This window comes from Salmo trutta, chromosome 3 (assembly GCF_901001165.1).
Source record: "Salmo trutta chromosome 3, fSalTru1.1, whole genome shotgun sequence".
NCBI lineage: Eukaryota > Metazoa > Chordata > Actinopteri > Salmoniformes > Salmonidae > Salmo > Salmo trutta.
Genome location: NC_042959.1, coordinates 30,344,062 through 30,365,345, shown reverse-complemented (window position 1 = coordinate 30,365,345; position 21,284 = coordinate 30,344,062). Strand labels below are relative to the sequence as shown.

Genomic DNA, 21,284 nt, shown 5'->3' with positions numbered 1-21,284 from the left:
AGTGCGTACGGCCCAGTACATCATTGGGGCCAAGCTTCCTGACATCAGAGGAAGCCTCCCCCCCTTTGTTTTTATACTGTAAAAACAAAGGGGGGGGCTTCCTCCTCTTTTGTAAACTCTATTTCTTGAACTGCATTGCTGGTTAAGGGCTTGTAAGTAAGCATTGCACGGTAAGGTGTTGTATTCGGTGCATGTGACAAATAAAATTTGATTTGATTTGAAACAACAGAGGTAGTTACTCATACATAGTTTGCAGTAAGCCAACATTGTCATGTAAACTGGATGAACAAGTTCAACTTGGTGATGGAGGCAGAGTATGTCACATTGATAAAAGATTTGTTCCGTACAGTCACATTTTTATCTGTGTTCCACACTCATAAGAGGAAGAATATGGAGAGTTTAGAAGAGGACAGAGAGGGCGAAAGACTGCACAAGTAAGAGAGAGATTGTGTGTGTGTTTGTGTGTGTGTGGCTAAGCACTTGTTTTGTAATTGGAGTTTTCCTGTTTTAAACCCTATCCTAAACCACAACCCTAACCTTAACCACTCACAATTAATGCCTAAACTTAACCCTTATGCCGTAACTTAACCAAAATATCTGAAATAATGCCAAAACTTAACCATCAAGGTTATTCTGAGTTGTTAAGGTTAGGGTTGAGGTTTAGGATAGGGGGTTAAAACAGGATAACTCAATGCAAACGTACAGCAAAACATGCCGGAATTATAACAGCAACACACTTCATAATCTACAGACGGCACCACACGCCATATAGTCCTTAGTCCAAATTTCACATTTGGCCACTTTGTGGTGGCAAAGTCTAATGATGATTGTCATTAAGGTCCATTTCTGTGCTTTATATTTTGGTGTGATATCCACGAATTGAAGGTAGCTAAATGTGTTTATCACTGCATTATGTGTTATGACCCCTATGCTGTTAGCTGGGCCAATAGGATTGAGGGTATGAAATGAAATGTAGTATTATCAGGGAAACAATCTTCTCAAACCTAAGGTGATTTGATATGTTATTAACTTCATAATCTAACACAAATGAAGGTATGAAACAATTTGAATGGTAATGACATCTCTATGGGCCCACCTTGGGGGGTCAAAGGTCATACATGTATGAATTTTGGGGAACATCGAGCCAGAATGGGGAGTATTAGGATGTGCTCTATTATCGCACGGTACCCTAGATGATACCTACACCAAATTTCACACAGAACTAGGAGACCCATTGGGGAAGAATTCTGTTTGTTTGTTGCTACAGTATATAGAGTCATCATAGATTCTGTCTATATTCATTCCTAGCATCCATTAACTTCAATGTGGAGGAACTGCATTGATTTTGCATGGTCATAACTGAATAAATAATTGTTGTAATAAGACCAATAATGGATTAAAATGTGTGTTATAATGAGGAAAACACAAAATGATGGTTCAAGTACGTCAGTTATATCTATTTAGCTAAATATTACCGGAATAGTGGTAAAATGTAATACATTTGAAGTAGTTTCAAATGTATTACATTAAAACAATTACATGTATTTGGAGCATTCACTGATGTCTATTGATTAAAATAGATATGCAATATTCTATAAATTGTGTAAACATTATTTACATTTTAGCAGACACTCTTATCTAGAGCGACTTACAATAGTGAGTGCATACATTTTCGTGCTCGTTCCCCGTGGGTATCAAACCCACAACCCTGCAATGCTCGACCAACTGAGCTACATATTATAAAATGTGACATGAAATGAGCCACTACATTGCTCCCTATATGAAATCCCATAGGAATGCATTACATCCAGAGGTAAAGGTAATTTTATAAAATGTTTTCATAATGAGTCCACCAAACTTTTCATAAAGCTAGGGAAGTCTAAACAATGATGCATAGCTATTATTGATTTTACCATAGGGTACACAAATTATATTCTCCAACATGGCCGCCAACCAGTTCCATTGGTTTAAATTAGATTGGGCTGACATGGCCACAACTCTTCCAAAAGTAGGTGGAATATTCCTAATGATAACAAAAAAGTATCATGAACTCAGCAAAAAAATAAACGTCCTCTCACTGTCAACTGCGTTTATTTTCAGCAAACTTAACATGTGTAAATATTTGTATGAACATAAGATTCAACAACTGAGACATAAACTGAACAACTTCCACATACATGTGACTAACAGAAATTGAATAATGTGTCCCTGAACAAAGAGGGGTCAAAATCAAAAGTAACAGTCAGTATCTGGTGGGGCCACCAGCTGCGTTAAGTACTGCAGTGCATCTCCTCCTCATGGACTGCACCAGATTTGCCAGCTATTACTGAGATGTTACCCCACTCTTCCACCAAGGCACCTGCAAGTTCCCGGACATTTCTGGGGGGAATGGCTCTAGCCCTCACCCTCTGATCCAACAGGTCCCAGACGTTGAGATCCGGGCTCTTCGCTGGCCATGGCAGAACACTGACATTCCTGTCTTGCAGGAAATCACACACAGAACAAGCAGTATGGCTGGTGGCATTGTCATGCTAGAGTGTCATGTCAGGATGAGCCTGCAGGAAGGGTACCACATGAGGGAGGAGGATGTCTTCCCTGTAACGCACAGCGTTGAGATTGCCTGCAATGACAACAAGCTCAGTCCGATGATGCTATGACACACCGCCCCAGACCATGACGGACCCTCCACCTCCAAATCAATCCCGCTCCAGAGTACAGGCCTCAGTGTAACGCTCATTCCTTCGACGATAAATGTGAATCCGACCATCACCCATGGTGAGACAAAACCACGACTCGTCAGTGAAGAGCACTTTTTGCCAATCCTGTCTGGTCCATCGATGGTGGGTTTGTGCCCATAGGCGACGTTGTTGCCGGTGATGTCTGGTGAGGACCTGCCTTACAACAGGCCTACATGTCCTCAGTCCAGCCTCTCTCAGCCTATTGCGGACATTCTGAGCACTGATGGAGGAATTGTGAGTTCCTGGTGTAACTCGGGCAGTTGTTGTTGCCATCCTGTACCTGTCCCGCAGGTGTGATGTTCGGATGTACTGATCCTGTGCAGGTGTTGTTACACGTGGTCTGTCAATGCGAGGGTGATCAGCTGTGCGTCCTGTCTCCCTGTAGCGCTGTCTTAAGCGTCTCACAGTACGGACATTGCAATTCATTGCCCTGGCCACATCTGCAGTCCTCATGCCTCCTTGCAGCATGCCTAAGGCACATTCACGCAGATGAGCATGGACCCTGGGCATCTTTCTTTTGGTGTTTTTCAGAATCAGTCTAAAGGCCTCTTTAGTGTCCTAAGTTTTCATAACTGTGACCTTAATTGCCTACCATCTGTAAGCTGTTAGTCTCTAAACGACCGTTCCACAGGTGCATGTTCATTAATTGTTTATGGTTCATTGAACAAGCATTTGAAACAGTGTTTAAACCCTTTACAATGAAGATCTGTGAAGTTATTTTGATTTTTACGAAATATCTGAGAAAGACAGGGTCCTGAAAAAGAGACGTTTCTTTTTTTGCTGAGTTTAGTTATGCAGAGAACACAACCAATTTAGACAGGTTTGCAATATATATATGACTTGTAAAATATTAGCATCATTGTTCCAGAAGTGTACCAAAAACACTATTCATTCACTGTTTTTGGTCAGCATGCCAATTGCACGCACCCTCAAAACTTGAGACATCTGTGGCATTGTGTTGTTTGACAAAACTGAACATTTTAGAGTGGCCTTTTATTGTCCCCAGCACAAGGTGGACCTGTGTAATGATCATGTGGTTTAATCAGTTTCTTGATATGTCACACCTGTCAGGTGGATGGATTATCTTGACAAAGGATAAAATACTCACTAACAGGGATGCGAACAAATTTGGGCACAACATTTTTAGAGAAATATGCTTTTTGTGAGTATGGAACATTTCTGGGATATTTTATTTAGGCTCATGAAACATGGGACGAGCACTTTACATTTTGCATTCATATTTTTGTTCAGTGTGTATATATATATATAAAAAAATACTATAAAAATATATACAAAAAAAACTTATTTAAATTACTAAGGTCCGGATCTCGGTGTCCTCATAGGTAATTATGACCATAATTCTGTTAGGATGGGATGGAGCTGGGATGGACACGGGAAAAAGGTTTTGGTTGTCTCTCTTGACAATAGTGCATAGGCCAGCAAGCCAAAGTAGCTCACAGCCAAAGGAGCTATTACCACTTCTCTCTCAGTTCTCAGTCCAGGAAAGTAAAGTCTATTAGAGCTTTCCCAGGCAGTGAATTCTTCCTCTGATCCCTGCCAGGATGGATTGTGAACTCAGTCAGTTAGTCTTGAATGAGCAAACAGTGCATTCCACAGGATCATCTCTGAGATGATTGCTTCTGTCTGAGTAGGATAGGTCTCGTCAATAGGTGTTTGGTTTCCAAGGGGATGTGTATCATTCTGTTCAACTGGCATGGCCACATCACAAAGAAACTTGATCTACTAGTCTATAAGCAAGTCCTGTAGTTATAGGAATACTCACAAAGGGTGGTTTCTTGTAAGCTACTCAGTGACAGGATGGGCTGATCCCCCCCCCCCCTTTTTTATTTTACCTTTATTTAACTAGGCAAGCCAGTGAAGAACAAATTCTTATTTACAATGACAGCCTAGGAACAGTGGGTTAACTGCCTTGTTCAGGGGCAGAACAACAGATTTTTACCTTGTCAGCTGACAGATTCAATCTAGCAACCTTTCAGTTACTGGCCCAATGCTCTAACCACTAGGCTACCTGCCGCCCTTCACCCCGTTGATGCATACTATATAGCTTAGTATTTGTATTATATACTGCTCCAAAAAAATAAAGGGAACACTTAAACAACACATCCTAGATCTGAATGAAATAAATAATCTTATTAAATACTTTTTTCTTTACATAGTTGAATGTGCTGACAACAAAATCACACAAAAATAATCAATGGAAATCCAATTTATCAACCCATGGAGGTCTGGATTTGGAGTCACACTCAAAATTAAAGTGGGAAACCACACTACAGGCTGATCCAACTTTGATGTAATGTCCTTAAAACAAGTCAAAATGAGGCTCAGTAATGTGTGTGGCCTCCACGTGCCTGTATGACCTCCCTACAACGCCTGGTCATGCTCCTGATGAGGTGGCAGATGGTCTCCTGAGGGATCTCCTCCCAGACCTGGACTAAAGCATCCGCCAACTCCTGGACAGTCTGTGGTGCAACGTGGCGTTGGTGGATGGAGCGAGACATGATGTCCCAGATGTGCTCATTTGGATTCAGGTCTGGGGAACGGGCGGGCCAGTCCATAGCATCAATGCCTTCCTCTTGCAGGAACTGCTGACACACTCCAGCCACATGAGGTCTAGCATTGTTTTGCATTAGGAGGAACCCAGGGCCAACCGCACCAGCATATGGTCTCACAAGGGGTCTGAGGATCTCATCTCAGTACCTAATGGCAGTCAGGCTACCTCTGGCGAGCACATGGAGGGCTGTGCGGCCCCCCAAAGAAATGCCACCCCACACCATGACTGACCCACCGCCAAACCGGTCATGCTGGAGGATGTTGCAGGCAGCAGAACGTTCTCCACGGCGTCTCCAGACTCTGTCACGTCTGTCACGTGCTCAGTGTGAACCTGCTTTCATCTGTGAAGAGCACAGGGCGCCAGTGGCGAATTTGCCAATCTTGGTGTTCTCTGGCAAATGCCAAACGTCCTGCACGGTGTTGGGCTGTAAGCACAACCCCCACCTGTGGACGTCGGGCCCTCATACCACCCTCATGGAGTCTGTTTCTGACCATTTGAGCAGACACATGCACATTTGTGGCCTGCTGGAGGTCATTTTGCAGGGCTCTGGCAGTGCTTCTCCTGCTCCTCTTTGCACAAAGGCGGAGGTAGCGGTCCTGCTGCTGTGTTGTTGCCCTCCTACGGCCTCCTCCACGTCTCCTGATGTACTGGCCTGTCTCCTGGTAGCGCCTCCATGCTCTGGACACTACGCTGACAGACACAGCAAACCTTCTTGCCACAGCTCGCATTGATGTGCCGTCCTGGATGAGCTGCACTACCTGAGCCACTTGTGTGGGTTGTAGACTCCGTCTCATGCTACCACTAGAGTGAAAGCACCGCCAGCATTCAAAAGTGATCAAAACATCAGCCAGGAAGCATAGGAACTGAGAAGTGGTCTGTGGTCCCCACCTGCAGAACCACTCCTTTATTGGGGGTGTCTTGCTAATTGTCTATAATTTCCACCTGTTGTCTATTCCATTTGCACAACAGCATGTGAAATTTATTGTCAATCAGTGTTGCTTCCTAAGTGAACAGTTTGATTTCACAGAAGTGTGATTGACTTGGAGTTACATTGTGTTGTTTAAGTGTTCCCTTTATTTTTTTGAGCAGTGTATATTTTAGTCTGTTTTGCTGACCTTTATCAAGGGTGCCAATAATTTAGTTATTTCTAACATTGTTGTTTCAATGATAAGTCAGTCTAGGTAAATCATTCCATCTGATGGCCAAAATTAACCAAATAGAATATTCCATTGTTGTTTGATACAGTCATTTTTAAAAATATATGTTGTATTTTACCCCCTTTTCTCCTCAATTTTGATCTTGTCTCATCGCTGCAACTCCAAAACGGGTCAGGAGGCGAATGTTGAGTCATGCGTCCTCCAAAACATGACCCGCCAAACCGCACTTCTTAACACCCGCCCGCTTAACCTGGAAGCCAGCCGCACCAACATGTCAGAGGAAACATGTTCAACTGACGATCAACGTCAGCCCACCACAGGGAGTTGCTAGAACACGATGAGCAAGTAAAGCCCGCCCGGCCAAACCCTCCCCTAACCCGGACGATGCTGGGCCAATTGTGCACCGCCCTATGGGACTCCCAATCAAGGCCTGTTGGGATACAGCTCGGGATTGAACCCAGGTCTGTTATGATGCCCCTAGCACTGCAATACAGTGCCTTAGACCGTTGTGCCACTTGGGAGGCCCAATACAGTCATTTTCAATGGGCATGTGAACATTCCAACTTGTCTCAACATTCCTTAATCAGCCTGTGAACATTCTATTGCATATATCCCATACAACAACACATAAAGATGTGAAGCTACTTTTTTGGAGAGGGACTCATATATCAATTTGATCATAGGAATGGGGAGAATAAGATAAGACTATTAAACCTTTGCCACCACAAAGTGGAGACATTTTTCCACTGGCGTAAAAGAGCAAGACATGCCATATCTCTGAATCCTGCAGTTACGGCCATTTCGGTAATTTTCTTTGGAGGTTGAGTTGCATTTTTTATAAATAAACTCATGACTTTCAGTGTGGCAATTTTTCTACAAGTTCAAAATAACTGATAATAGCCTGCCCTTGATTTAGTATAACTGTAAGGACAGCACTAAGCCATAAATGCATGAGTGAAAGAAGGTCCAGAACGTCTTGTAGGACACTCCAATTAAACAGTTTATTAGTTAACCACAGTGTAATGTTTGACTGTAGTCCACACCAAAACAAACAGCTCTTTTTAATGTAAGAGTCAACAGCACAGCATCTCAAACTCGTCGGGACATAGAGAGAACAATAGCAATGCATTGCAATGAAACTGAACTGGCTCCACCAACCATAAGAACACAGAAACATTCCTGCCATTCCTGTAGTTGGCAAACAACAGGCTGACTGTCAGACTGCACCCGTGATACTTGAGTAACCTTCTCAATTGCATGGCCAACAACAACATAATGGAACGTCCATAAAAACAGGGCCAATACATTTACGAGGGTTTCTACAGTACTTACACATTATAAGAACTTTATAGACACTTATGACAAGTCTTAATGCATTGTGACCACATCATAATGCATTTTACCATGTCTTAAGTAAAGTGTTAGCTGACATGATCAGGAATGTCCTGATCATGAAATGCCAACACAACACCATAGGTCTGCATGATATGAAACATGATACCATACAAAAGGAATGGCAAGAAGTCATGTGGTTTCTACAGTATGAAGGAGATAACACTGGGAAAAGAGAAACATTTACAGGCTTTTCTTTAACAAGTTCAAGAAGTCATGTGGTTTCTACAGTATGAAGGAGATAACACTGGGAAAAGAGAAACATTTACAGGCTTTTCTTTAACAAGTTCAAGCTTTTTTTTTTACTTACCTAGGGTGTTTTTGTTTCATTCCAACAGTTGTTCTTCGTTATATTTAGTAATGCATCTACCATAGAGCATGTTTTGAACTAGCTAAATAATGTTTTGTTTTAAATTAAGAGCAGTTGGTTACACTTCACATGGGAATGCTATAAGACCCTGTCAAATAAAATGCAAATTAATATTCTTAAAATAAGCAAACAATATTATTTTTTACACTCATTACATAGTGTAAGTAGAATTTTAACATACATAAAGTGAATGTAGCTCCTTAAATGAAAACAAGCAGGCATGTTTGGGGTCATTTACAACCCTAGTAGTGATAATCCTACTCATAATGCTACTTTTCCAGCAGTGTGGACCATGGTGCAGAGTGCGGTTTACAGTCAACACTGAAGAAATGTAAGTCTTGATTGCAGTGAAGAACACGTCTATTTAAGTTCTCAACCTATAACACAACTACAGGCCCCTATTAAAGCAAGCAAGATTTGGGGTGCTAAACGGCTACCTGTCATAATAATGTTAACTTGTCTTGTTCTACTTCATTAGATGCCTGTGAACTTACACTGGACCCAAACACAGCTCACAGAAAGCTCATTCTGTTTGAGGGGAACAGAAAAGTGAGACGAGCGGAAGAGGAACAGCTGTATTTTGATCACCCAGAGAGATTTGAAAAATGGTCACAAGTGCTGTGTAGAGAGGGCCTGACTGGGCGCTGTTACTGGGAGGTAGAGTGGACTGGGCAAGAGATTCGTATAGGAGTGACATATAAAGGAATCTGCAGGAGAGGATTAGGGTATGAGTGTGGAATTGGACATAATGACATGTCCTGGAGTCTCAGTTGTTATGATGACTACTTCAACGCCAGGCACAACAAGGAGAACATTACTGTACCTGCCCCCTCCTCTCGCTCTCACAGAGTAGGAGTGTTTCTGGACTGGCCTGCCGGCACTCTGTCCTTCTACAGTGTCTCCTCTGACACACTGACCCACCTGCACACATTCCACAACAAATTCACCGAGCCCCTCTACCCAGGGTTTAGGATGTGGTATCGTGGGTCTTCAGTTTCCCTGTGCAAGACAACTGCTGGGGAGGGCTGAACACCAGATGTTGTTAGGACCATCAGCATGTATGAATGCTTCTCTTTTTTAAGTGGGGGTTACAGGCAGAATACAACACAGACACAAAGACATGCTCTGGCATACACTTATTAAGTGTAACTAGAGTTTATATTGGTGATGAATGCCCTTGACTTCCATGTGAGGCTCTTGTAGATGTATCAGATGTATACATTTATCTTTACAGTGATTAGAAAATCTCAAGTGAACAATTTCCTTTATATTTCTGATGGCATGATGAATGAAAACATGTTGAAAATGTTGTATGGCATGGAATCCTAACTGGTGGTAAATAAAAAGCATCGCTACAACATTTGGTATCAACTGTCTCATTTTCTATGTTCCGTCCTCAAAGTATAAGCTGTGTAACACTAGTGCAGTTTCCACACTGCCAAGCAGAGCTCAACTTTACCGCCCCAGCTAGTAAAGGCAGCCAGTAAACAAGGAGGGTGACCTCGCCCAACTCTAATATGTACAGACAGACATGTTGAACAGGTTAAACAAGTTCAACCAAAGAATGCTAGGAGCAGTGACCTACGTCACATTAGAGAATTGTTCAGTACATTGGAAAAACAACCACTCTTCTACACCCATCAGAGGAACAAGATGGACAGTTCAGAGAACAGAGGGGAAGAAACACAGCACAAGTAAGACATTATTGTGTGTGTGTGTGTGTGTGTGTGTGTATCTGAATATGTATGTCTACATTTTTACATGGGTGCATAGAAATTAAGCTTGTTGGGTTTAGAGTTATTTAGGAGTCTGAAAAGAATGAACAAATTAATTTCCTGCATCGTTGAAAACACATTGGTGTAAAATATTAGGGCGGCAGGTAGCCTAGTGGTTAAAGTGTTGGGCCAGTAACCGAAAGGTTGCTAGATCAAATCCCCGAGCTGACAAGATAAAAATCGGTCTTTCTGCCCCTGAACAAGGCAGTTAACCCACTGTTCCTAGGCCATCATTGTAAAAAAAGAATTTGTTTTAAACTGACTTGCCTAGGAAAATATAACCATATGTATTTTACATGAAGGTGTAGGGGGATACAGTTGGTAGCCTTTGGGTAGGACATTTTACAAAGATCCCCATATTAGTTACACTGAAATGTCTCAATTATACTACATTTCACCTTTCTAAATCCACCCTGAATCCCCCCTTCTGATGGGATCAATATCCACATTTTTGTGGCTTTAAAACTATCCTTATCGCTACCTCATATAACCAATTCCAAAATGGATTACCAAATCCAAATTTGAATCATCTTTTGATCTCAAATTATCGTCTTTCTGCTTTGAGATACCATTTTCACCCTAGCACTGTTGCAACGCATTATACACTAGATATACAAAAGTATGTGGACACGCCTTCAAATTCAGTGTATTCGGCTATTTCAGATACTCCCGTTGCTGGCAGGTGTATAAAATGCAATCGCCATAGACAAACATTGGCAGTAGAATGGCCTTACTGAAGAGCTCAGTGACTTTCAACGTGGCACCGTCATAGTGTAGGATGCCACCTTTCCAACAAGTCAGTTCGTAAAATTTCTGCCCTGCTAAAGCTGCCCCCGTCAACTGTCAGTGCTGTAATTGTGAAGTGGCCAAAGACCTCTACTTTTGTCTCATCTGATCAGGTGTTTACATTAGTTGGTTACTGTCATTAACGTTTTTGTTCTGGCAACCCCTCCAAAGAGCCTATAGGCATGGAGGTGGCATCTAATGGTAGATTAAAAGACTTGGTAACCCTAAAAGACTTGTTGACCCCAAGATGTTCTGTAATTCTCAACAATAAAAAATAAGCTAATCTACTGCATTTCTATACAATTTCAATACTCTATAACACAAAACCCCCCAAAATGTGTACATGACACACACAAACGCCTGTAACAGATTGACATTTTAAAATACATATTATTATGAATGTCTACCTGGAAGGGGGGAAATATGATAAATGATTCATCATAGCATCAGCTCCAGTCACGCGCATATTACATTTTTTGGATATGAAAAGGAGACAGAAATATTCCTGACCTGCGCTGCACATAGGAAAATGTCAAGATGACTGTGAGCTGATCAAATCAAATTTTAACAAATCAAATTTTATTACTCACATGCGCTGATTACAACAGGTGTAGACCTTACAGTGAAATGCTTACTTACAAGCCCCCAACCAACAATGCTGTTTAAAAAATACAAATAAGAATAAGAAATACAAGTAATAAATAGTTAAAGAGCAGCAGTAAAATAACAATAGCGAGACTACATACAGGGGGTACCGGTACAGAGTCAATGTGCGGGGGCACCGGTTAGTCGAGGTAATTGAGGTAATATGTACACTACCAGTCAAAAGTTTGAGAGAATGCCTAGAGTGTGCAAAGCTGTCATCAAGGCAAAGGGTGGCTATTTGAAGAATCTCAAATATAAAATATATTTTGATTTGTTTAACACTTTTTTGGTCACTACATGATTCCATATGTGCTATTTCATAGTTTTGATGTCTTCACTATTATTTTACAATGTAGAACATAGCAAAATAAAGAAAGACCCTTGAATGAGTAGGTGTCCTAAAACTTTTGACCGGTAGTGTACATGTAGGTAGAGTTATTAAAGTGAATATGCTTAGATAATAACAGAGAGTAGCAGTGGTGTAAAAGAGAGGGGTGGGGGCAAATGGTTTTAATGGTCTGGGTAGTCATTTAATTAGATGTGCAGAAGTCTTATGGCTTGGGAGTAGAAGCTGTTTAGAAGCCTCTTTGACTTAGATTTGGCGCTCCGGTACCTCTTGCCGTGCGATAGTAGAGAGAACAGTCTATGACTAGGGTGGCTGGAGTCTTTGACATTTTTTAGGGCCTTCCTCTGACACAGCCTTGTATAGAGGTCCTGGATGGCAGGAAGCTTGGCCCCAGTGATGTACTGGGCCGTACGCACTACCCTCTGTAGTGCCTTGCGGTCGGAGGCCGAGCAGTTGCCATACCAGGCAGTGATGCAATCAGTCAGGATTGGCAGATTGACTGGGAAATGGTATTTCATCTCAGAGATTGGCAGTAATGTGGTGTCGCCAGGCGGATTAGATAAGAGTGTGGCACAGCAGTAGTTTCACGGTCTCCCTAACACAAGTGGTTATGGATCAAATCTCACCCCACCTAGGACTTTTGTGCTGTATCTCTCCCTATAACCCCTTTCAAAATATCTAAATAAATTGAAAGGGAAAACAGACAGCAACAGGGTAACATTTCCCCCTTTTTATCAAGCATGTAGTGTTCCAAACTTGTTTAGAAATGACAAAGTATTTTTAGTTACTGTTATATCTGTTGTGTTGAAGCCCAATCCACCAGGAGAGAACAGACTCACCTGTACCCAGCTGTACGTCCATGCAGAGTGATCGGTCTATGGATTTACCATTAAGATTTAGAGACTTCCCAACTGCTCAAAGGTAAGAATGTCTGTCAGCTCCTATAATCCACCCTCCATCTTCCCCACCCCCCACACCTAAACTTTGGAACTGATTTATTTATTATTATATTTTATTTCCCCTTTATTTAACTAGGTAGGCCAGTTGAGAACAAGTTCTCATTTACAACTGCGACCTGGCCAAGATAAAGCAAAGCAGTGTGACACAAACAACAGAGTTACACATGGAATAAACAAAATGTACAGCCAATAACACAATAGAAAAGTCTATATACAGTGTGTGCAAATGAAGTAAGAATAGGGAGGTAAGGCAATAAATAGGCCATAGTGGCAAAATAATTACAATTTAGCAATTAAACACTGGAGTGATAGATGTGCAGAAGATGAATGTGCAAGTATAGATACTGGGGTGCAAAGGAGCAAAAAACAATATGGGGATGAGGTAGTTGGGTGGGCTATTTACAGATGGGTTATCTACAGGTGCAATGATCTGTAAGCTGCTCTGACAGCTGATGCTTAAAGTTAGTGAGGGAGATATGAGTCTCCAGCTTCAGTGATATTTGCAATTCGTTCCAGTCATTGGCAGCAGAGAACTGGAAGGAAAGGTAGCCAAATGAGGAGTTGGCTTTGGGGGTGACCAGTGAAATATAACTGCTGGAACGTGTGCTACGGGTGGGTGCTGCTATGGTGACCAGTGAGCTGAGATAAGGTGGGGCTTTACCTAGCAAAGACTTATAGATGACCTGGAGCCAGTGGGTTTGGCGACAAATATGAAGCGAGGGCCAGCCAACGAGAGCATACAGGTCGCTGTGGTGGGTAGTATATGGGGCTTTGGTGACAAAATGGATGGCACTGTGATAGACTGCATCCAATTTAGAGTAGTGTTGGAGGCTATTTTGTAAATGACATTGCCGAAGTCAAGGATCGGTAGGATAGTCAGTTTTACGAGGGTATGTTTGGCAGCATGAGTGAAGGATGCTTTGTTGCGAAATAGGAAGCTGATTCTAGATATCATTTTGGATTGGAGATGCTTAATGTGAGTCTGGAAAGAGAGTTTACAGTCTAACCAGATACCTAGGTATTTGTAGTTGACCACATATTCTAAGTGAGAGCCGTCCAGAGCAGTGATGCTAGATGGGCGGGCGGGTGCTGGCAGCGATCGGTTGAAGAGCATGCATTTAGTTTTACTTGCATTTAAGAGCAGTTGGAGGCCATGGAAGGAGAGTTGTATGGCATTGAAGCTCGTCTGAAGGTTAATTAACACAGTGTCCAAAGAAGGGCCAGAAGTATACAGAATTGTGTCGTCTGTGTAGAGGTGGATCAGAGAATCATCAGCAGCAAGAGCGACATCATTGATGTATACAGAGAAAGGAGTCGGCCCGAGAATTGAACCCTGTGGCACCCCCATAGAGACTGCCAGAAGTCCGGACAACAGGCCATCCGATTTGACAAACTGAACTCCGTCTGAGAAGTAGTTGGTGAACCAGGCGAGGCAGTCATTTGAGAAACCAAGGCTGTTGAGTCTGCCGATAAGAATGCAGTGATTGACAGAGTCAAAAGCCTTGGGCAGGTCGATGAATACGGCTGCACAGTATTGTCTTTAATCGATGGAGGTTATGATATCGTTTAGGACCTTGAGCATGGCTGAGGTGCACCCATGACCAGCTCTGAAACCAGATTGCATAGCGGAGAAGGTACGGTGGGATTCAAAATGGTCGGTGATCTGTTTGTTAACTTGGCTTTCGAAGACCTTGTAAAGGTAGGGTTGGATAGATATAGGTCTGTAACATTTTGGGTCTAGAGTGTCCCCCCCTTTGAAGAGGGGGATGACTGCAGCTGCTTTCCAATCTTTGGGAATCTCAGACAACACGAAAGAGAGGTTGAACAGGCTAGTAATAGGGGTTGCAACAATTTCGGCAGATAATTGTAGAAAGAAAGGGTCCAGATTGTCTAGCCCGGCTGATTTGTAGGGGTCCAGATTTTGCAGCTCTTTCAGAACATCAGCTATCTGGATTTGGGAGAAGGTGAAATGGGGAGGCTTGGGCGAGTTGCTGTGGGGGGTGCAGTGCTGTTGACCGAGGTAGGGGTAGCCAGGTGGAAAGCATGGCCAGCCGTAGAAAAATGCTTATTGCAATTCTCAATTATAGTGGATTTATCAGTGGTGACAGAGTTTCCTATCCTCAGTGCAGTGGGCAGCTGGGAGGAGGTGCTCTTATCCTCCAGGGACTTTACAATGTCCCAGAACTTTTTTGAGTTTGTGTTGCAGGAAGCAAATTTCTGCTTGAAAAGCTAGCCTTGGCTTTTCTAACTGTGTATATTGGTTTCTAACTTCCTTGAAAAGTTGCATTTCACGGGGGCTGTTCGATGCTAATGCAGAACGCCACAGGATGTTTTTGTGTTGGTTAAGGGCAGTCAGGTCCGGAGAGAACCAAGGGCTATATTTTCCAGGATACCCAGGCCAGGTCGATTAGAAAGGCCTGCTCGCTGAAGTGGTTCAGGGAGCGTTAGACAGTGATGAGTGGAGGTCGTTTGACCGCTGACACATTACGGATGCAGGCAATGAGGCAGTGATCGCTGAGATCTTGGTTGAAAACAGCAGAGGTGTATTTAGAGGGCAAGTTGGTTAGGATGATATCTATGAGGGTGCCCGTGTTTACAGCTTTGGGTGGTACCTGGTAGGTTCATTGATAATTTGTGTGAGATTTAGGGCATCAAGCTTAGATTGTAGGATGGCTGGGGTGTTAAGCATGTCCCAGTTTAGGTCACCTAGCAGCACGAGCTCTGAAGATAGATAGGGGGCAATCAGTTCACATATGGTGTCCAGAGCACAGCTGGGGGCAGAGGGTGGTCTATAGCAGGCGGCAACGGTGAGAGACTTGTTTTTAGAGAGGTGGATTTTTAAAAGTAGAACTTCAAATTGTTTGGGTATAGACCTAGTTAGTAGGACAGAACTCTGCAGGCTATCTCTGCAGTAGATTGCAACACTGCCCCCTTTGGCCATTCTATCTTGTCTGAAAATGTTGTAGTTAGGGATGGAGATTTCAGAGTTTTTGGTGGTCTTCCTAAACCAGGATTCAGACACGGCTTGGACATCCGGGTTGGCAGAGTGTGCTAAAGCAGTGAATAAAACAAACTGAGGCTTCTAATGTTAACATGCATGAAACCAAGGCTATTACGGTTACAGAAGTCATCAAAAGAGAGCGCCTGGTGAATAGGAGTGGAGCTAGGCACTGCAGGGCCTGGATTCACCTCTACATCGCCAGAGGAACAGAGGAGGAGTAGGGTAAGGTACGGATAAAAGCTATGAGAATTGGTCGTCTAGGACGTCCGGAACAGAGAGTAAAAGGAGCAGGTTTCTGGGTGCGATAAAATAGCTTCAAGGTATAATGTACAGACAAAGGTATGGTAGGATGTGAATACAGTGGAGGTAAACCTAGGCATTGAGTGATGATGAGAGAGATATTGTTTCTAGAAACATAATTGAAACCAGGTGATTTCATCGCATGTGTGAGTGGTGGAACTAAGAGGTTGGATAAGGTATAATGAGCAGGGCTAGAGGCTCTACAGTGAAATAAGCCAATAAACACTAACCAGAACAGCAATGGACAAGGCATATTGACATTAAGGAGATGCATACTTAGCCAAGTGATCAAAATGGTCCAGTGAGTAGTGAGGTCGGTTGCGGTCACGGCGATTCAGACAGCTAGCCGGGCCATGGGTAGCAAGTTGGCAGAAGATGGTCTGTTATTAGCCACCTCGTGCATTTCCGTTGGTAGATTAGTAGGGTTCCGTGTGGTAGAGGGGACCAATCCAATTGGCAAAATAGTTATAGTTATGGTGGCCCAAGAAAATTGGCCGATAGACCTATTCAGATAGCAGCCAATAAGACAGCTAACGATTAGCTGACCGCAGATGGGCGTTCAGGTTACGTCGCGATGGAGCGGCCAGTTGGATAACTCCCTCGGGCAGATAACGTCGGTAGTCCAGTCGTGAAGGCCCGATGGGGCTCCGCATCGGCAGTAAAACGGGTCCGGATAGGTGATTGTAGCCCAGAAGTGGCTGATGGAACTCTTCAGCTGGCTAGCTCCGGAATAATTCATGTTAGCTCCGGGACCGACGTTAGCCAATAGTCACTCGGATAGCAGCTAGCTAGCTGCAAGATCCAGGTGTAAATGCCCAGAGCTTGAGGTAGAAATCCAGGGATATGGAGAGAAAATAGGTCCGGTATGCTCTGGTCTGAGTCGCGTTGTACAAAACTGGCGATAGATTTTCGAGCTAAGGGATAGCTGATGACCGCCAACCGTGGTTAACTGAATTCTAATGTTAGCTAGTGAACTGGCTAACTTCTGGCTAGCTTCTGTTGTGGATTTCAGATTTGAGGTAAATAATACTTATTTTTTTTAAATTGGTGAGGTGGGTTGCAGGAGAGTGGTTTGAAGTTGAGTTTTTAGAAAAAAATATATAAAAAGATATGCGAAGAAAAGATGTAAATATAAATATACACTGGACACGACAAGACGAGGACAAAGGACATTAGAGAGAGGCATAAAGCAATCACAGGTGTTGATCAGGAGAGCTAAGACAACAATGGGTAAATGGCTATGAATGGGCAGAGCGGGTCTGTTAGGTACATACAGACATGCAGGCCGGGGATAGTAGATGGTTCTTCATTGAGACCACATCGGGCGATCAAGTCGGCATTCCAGTCGTGATGGATCGACGGGGCTCCGTGTCGACAGTAAAGGGTCCAGGCCAATTTATGACTCCTCTGTGTCTGTGGAATCACAAAGCACACAACTTGGATACTTTTTATCTGAACAAATTGTTGCTGTTGATATTATCCTAATGGTATGAATTAGAGATTAATGATCAAGTATTTCCTCTAGAAAGTTACTCTCTCTCATTTATTGTAATTTTTAAATATTTTTCTGTATTTATCATTAGAAATGTCATGAGTGTCTGTTTACAACGTCAGGTTGTAATATTCTGTTTTGTTTTTACCATTGAAAGCATATGTGCATGACACACACAATCCATTGGTCTGTATGTTAAAAACAATTGGTCAGATTCATGCAACTCATGTAACCTATCATATTATGTTATTTTGGTGTTTACAAACTCCGTTGGTCAGTGCAACATGTACTCACAATCTATTGATTGGTCTTTCTACAACTGATTAACCAATCACACTCAGCAAATCACCAGGGAGTTCCATTTGAATCCATTTTCCCATTCACTGTGTTGGTGGTGCTCATAAAATTGAGTAGTAGCAGCGCACCCACTCTGGAAATGTGATGTACTTGTAGTAAAAATATATCTCTAAAAATTAACAAACTCAAAATGGGTACTTTGTTTCATGAATAAATTAATGTGAATTTTTGTATTTCAGAATGTAGGCATACTCCATATATTATAGTAAATAATGTATTGTGTCTTTTTGGAGTCCCTTTTATTGTGAATAAGAATATGTTTCTAACCACTTCTACATTAATGTGGATGATACCAGGATTATGGATAATGCTTAATGAATCATGAATAATGATGAGTGAGAAAGTTACAGAAAAAAAAATGCTAACCTCCCTGTTAGTGTAATGGTGAGAGGTTGGCATGTCTGGTGTGATATTTGTGCGTCTGTAACTTTCTCACTCATCATTATTCAAGATTAATTCAGGACTATTTTAATACTCATTTAAGTGAATTTGACCCAATACTTTTGGTCCCCTAAAATGGAGGGACTGTGTACAAAAAGTGCTGTAATTGTGAAACGGTTCACCATATATGGTTGAAAATACCCTCAAATTAAAGATGACAGCCTAGACATTAACTTCATAGTCTTTGTATAATTTCAAATCATAAGTGCTGGAGCACAGAGCCAAAACAACAACAACAAATTGTCACTGTCCCAATACTTTTGGAGCTCACTGTATTTGGTGAAATTATTCATTTTGTGTGTGGTTTCCTTGAAACCAGGGTGGCTCAACTTACCCCTTTGGCTCAATTTGCTCCAATCTCCCCTGCACCTAGTTTCATTGAAATTAATTGGCGCGTATCACGCTCTTTGTGTCTGGTGTAGTTTGTAAAAATGAATGTAATGTTTTTCTCCCAGAGACCAACAGGACAGATTAGAGTCAGAGATTCCCAGTTATCAGAGTCATCAAACAGACCTGTCCTTCATATTTAAGGTGAGTTGGCTTCTTTCTTTGTACACACTTTGGTTGTTCCCACTCCTGTAACCTCTGATATTAAATCCTGGTTGGGAGTTGTCGTGACGTGACTATCATTAATGTGATGACTGCTATTCATCGAATAATTACCTACTACGTTTAATTATTACTCAATTAAATTAATCATGTAACAATTGACTCATTAGGAATTTGGGGCGCCACACAAAAGTTTATTTAATGAGTTACCGTTTCCCGAATTAACTCAAGAATATATTGATTTCATACCAGTCATCAATTAATCATTCCCTCATATCAGTCTCATTGTCGTTGACTTCATGAATCTGCACGAACCCTAACCTAAGTGATGAATCTAGATACAAATTTAAGTTTATTTACTAACCTACGAAATAATCACACAGAAATACATAAACACACACACACGGGATTGGTTATTGATTATTAACATAATGCAATGAAAACATCCCCTAGTGGACTAACCCAATATGATGGCTTGTTACACAATGGAAAGGGGTGGGGACAGATAAAGAGCTGGAGAGACAAAGACAGTGGATTTATTGTACATACATTTGGAAACTGAGCTCACCGTAAATAGGAATATTTAGTACCGTAACAACCGCTCATTCGGATTAGAAATGCAACATATATTTACACGTAGATGTCTTTCTCTGTCATCTCTCTGTTGAAACCACTTCGGTTCGTCTATGGGAAGTAGTTCGATGCAAGTCTCTGGTTGTCCACCAGAGGTCACAATGCTCTTCTTAGTTGTAGGCTTCTTTTGTTCTGGAGTGTTAGAATGGATACATCAGAGGTGTACCACACGGTGGTGAGAGGGACCTGTTCTTCCCTCCCGTCTTGGGTCAATTGTCCTAGACTACTTTACATGCAGAGCTGCAGATGGTGCATGTTTTGGTTTAGTCTTCACCTTCGTCACGAGTTTCAGAGGGTCTTACCATTTTCTGGTCTTGTAGTTTTAACCATTTCAGCGTGTGGACCACATCCTCACGTTCTCTGGTCTTGTAGAGATTCAACCATTTGTAATGGTCAGTTCACACCATCCGTCTGCTTGGTCTGTATTTAAATGATCAGTGGGTCCTTATAAGCACTCTGGCCTGAAAGGCGGTTCCATCATGTTGACACAAACTCTGACCTCATTAGGAGACTAAAATCCCGTTCCTATCTTTTCAAAATTAGTTTCATCGTTCTTCATATTGTATTAACATCCTATAGGTTGGGAACTTTACAGCTAGAATGTGTTTAATTCCTAAGTTACAGTATTTCCGTTATACAGTCTTTCTTCCAATACTAATGACATCACAAAATACACATTCATTTTCCATATATTTGAGGATGCCTGTGTTTACGGATTTAGGGTTGTACCTGGTAGGTTTGTGTGCGATTGCGGGCATCTAGCTTAGATTGTAGGACGGGCGAGGTGTTAAGAATAGACATTCATATTTCCATTCAATCTGTCATAATTCCCAACATTCGGGATGTTGAAATATATTGTCCCAGTGTTCATTGTTTGATGTTAGAAGTTTTGGCAGGAGTCTCTCTGTGTAACAAATGATTTTTAACTTCTCACTACTGCAGGGCAAGAGAGAGAAAGTTTACGATCGGCGTTAAATCATAAAATCGTCCCAACTGTTATTGTTTCCAACATGTTTTTTCCAACACACATCACGTGATTCCAAGTTTACCACCAAGATAATATTTATATCAAATAACATAGTTACATTTCATTTGCTCTGTTAAACCTACCCTTTGGAATGACTTTGATAGCAACAGTGAATCTATTAAATAGAGATTTTTCAACAGTCATTCTCAGGATAGAACATTGATTATAGTCAGTGACAAATATCAAAGGGGCTTGGTTCAAAACGCTGGATGGGAGACCGAAGGAATAGCTGTAGATAGATCAACTCTCCAGTAGGAGGTGCTGCCCAGCCTTTAGTTTTTTTCTTATAGTGAATATTACGTTGAAGATCTGATGTTGTTCCAACGGTACAAATTCACCATATTTTACGTTTGTCTATGTTAAAAGTTGGTTACCATGATGACATAACCCTCAAAACAGGTTGATTACTTTGAAAAAAATCTGATGTATTTTGAACATGGATTTCACGTCACAATACATCAACAAATTACGTTGAAACAACGTTGATTTAACCAGTTTATGCCCAGTGGGTTTGTTCATGTTTTATCCATGCTCCCATACTGCAGAATGCTCCTGAGGAAGTCTATTGCTGATGGGGTTCATTTAAAAAATGTAATAATAATCCGGATACTTCTATAACATAGAGATTTGGTTAAAAAAAAGCATTGTCCTTTGAATTCTTTCTTGAAAATTATTTTGGGTCATTTTGGATGCTGATTTCAAATGTATGCCTAACATCCTTCCCCAAAGGACCTTTCTATGGAT

General features: G+C 41.9%; 2 protein-coding genes across 2 annotated transcripts in view; both read left to right on the top strand.

Annotated features, from left to right (window-relative positions):
* The first annotated feature begins 271 nt into the window (after window positions 1-271).
* On the top strand, window positions 272-9,589 carry LOC115172369 (stonustoxin subunit beta). The gene is made up of 3 exons (XM_029729760.1): window positions 272-434; window positions 8,511-8,560; window positions 8,708-9,589. Exons 1-3 carry the CDS (start codon window positions 283-285, stop codon window positions 9,256-9,258), a joined length of 753 nt encoding a protein of 250 aa, XP_029585620.1. The 5' UTR covers window positions 272-282; the 3' UTR covers window positions 9,259-9,589.
* Window positions 9,590-9,741: 152 nt separating this feature from the next.
* Window positions 9,742-21,284, top strand: part of LOC115172359 (NLR family CARD domain-containing protein 3) — a 29,165-nt gene continuing 17,622 nt past the window's right edge. Inside the window, exons 1-3 of the mRNA XM_029729738.1 lie at window positions 9,742-9,923; window positions 12,592-12,702; window positions 18,787-18,862. The gene's annotated coding sequence lies outside the window, so the exon portion shown is untranslated. The remainder of the gene's footprint in view (window positions 9,924-12,591; window positions 12,703-18,786; window positions 18,863-21,284) is intronic.

What these genes read in the sequence shown, in the direction of transcription:
- LOC115172369 (XM_029729760.1), top strand. Translation starts at nt 283, where the DNA reads ATGAACAAGTTCAACTTGGTGATGGAGGCAGAGTATGTCACATTGATA. An exon ending in GAGGGCGAAAGACTGCACAA is followed by an intron (nt 435 to 8,510) that starts GTAAGAGAGAGA and finishes CTACTTTTCCAG; the next exon opens with CAGTGTGGACCATGGTGCAG. An exon ending in ACAGTCAACACTGAAGAAAT is followed by an intron (nt 8,561 to 8,707) that starts GTAAGTCTTGAT and finishes CTACTTCATTAG; the next exon opens with ATGCCTGTGAACTTACACTG.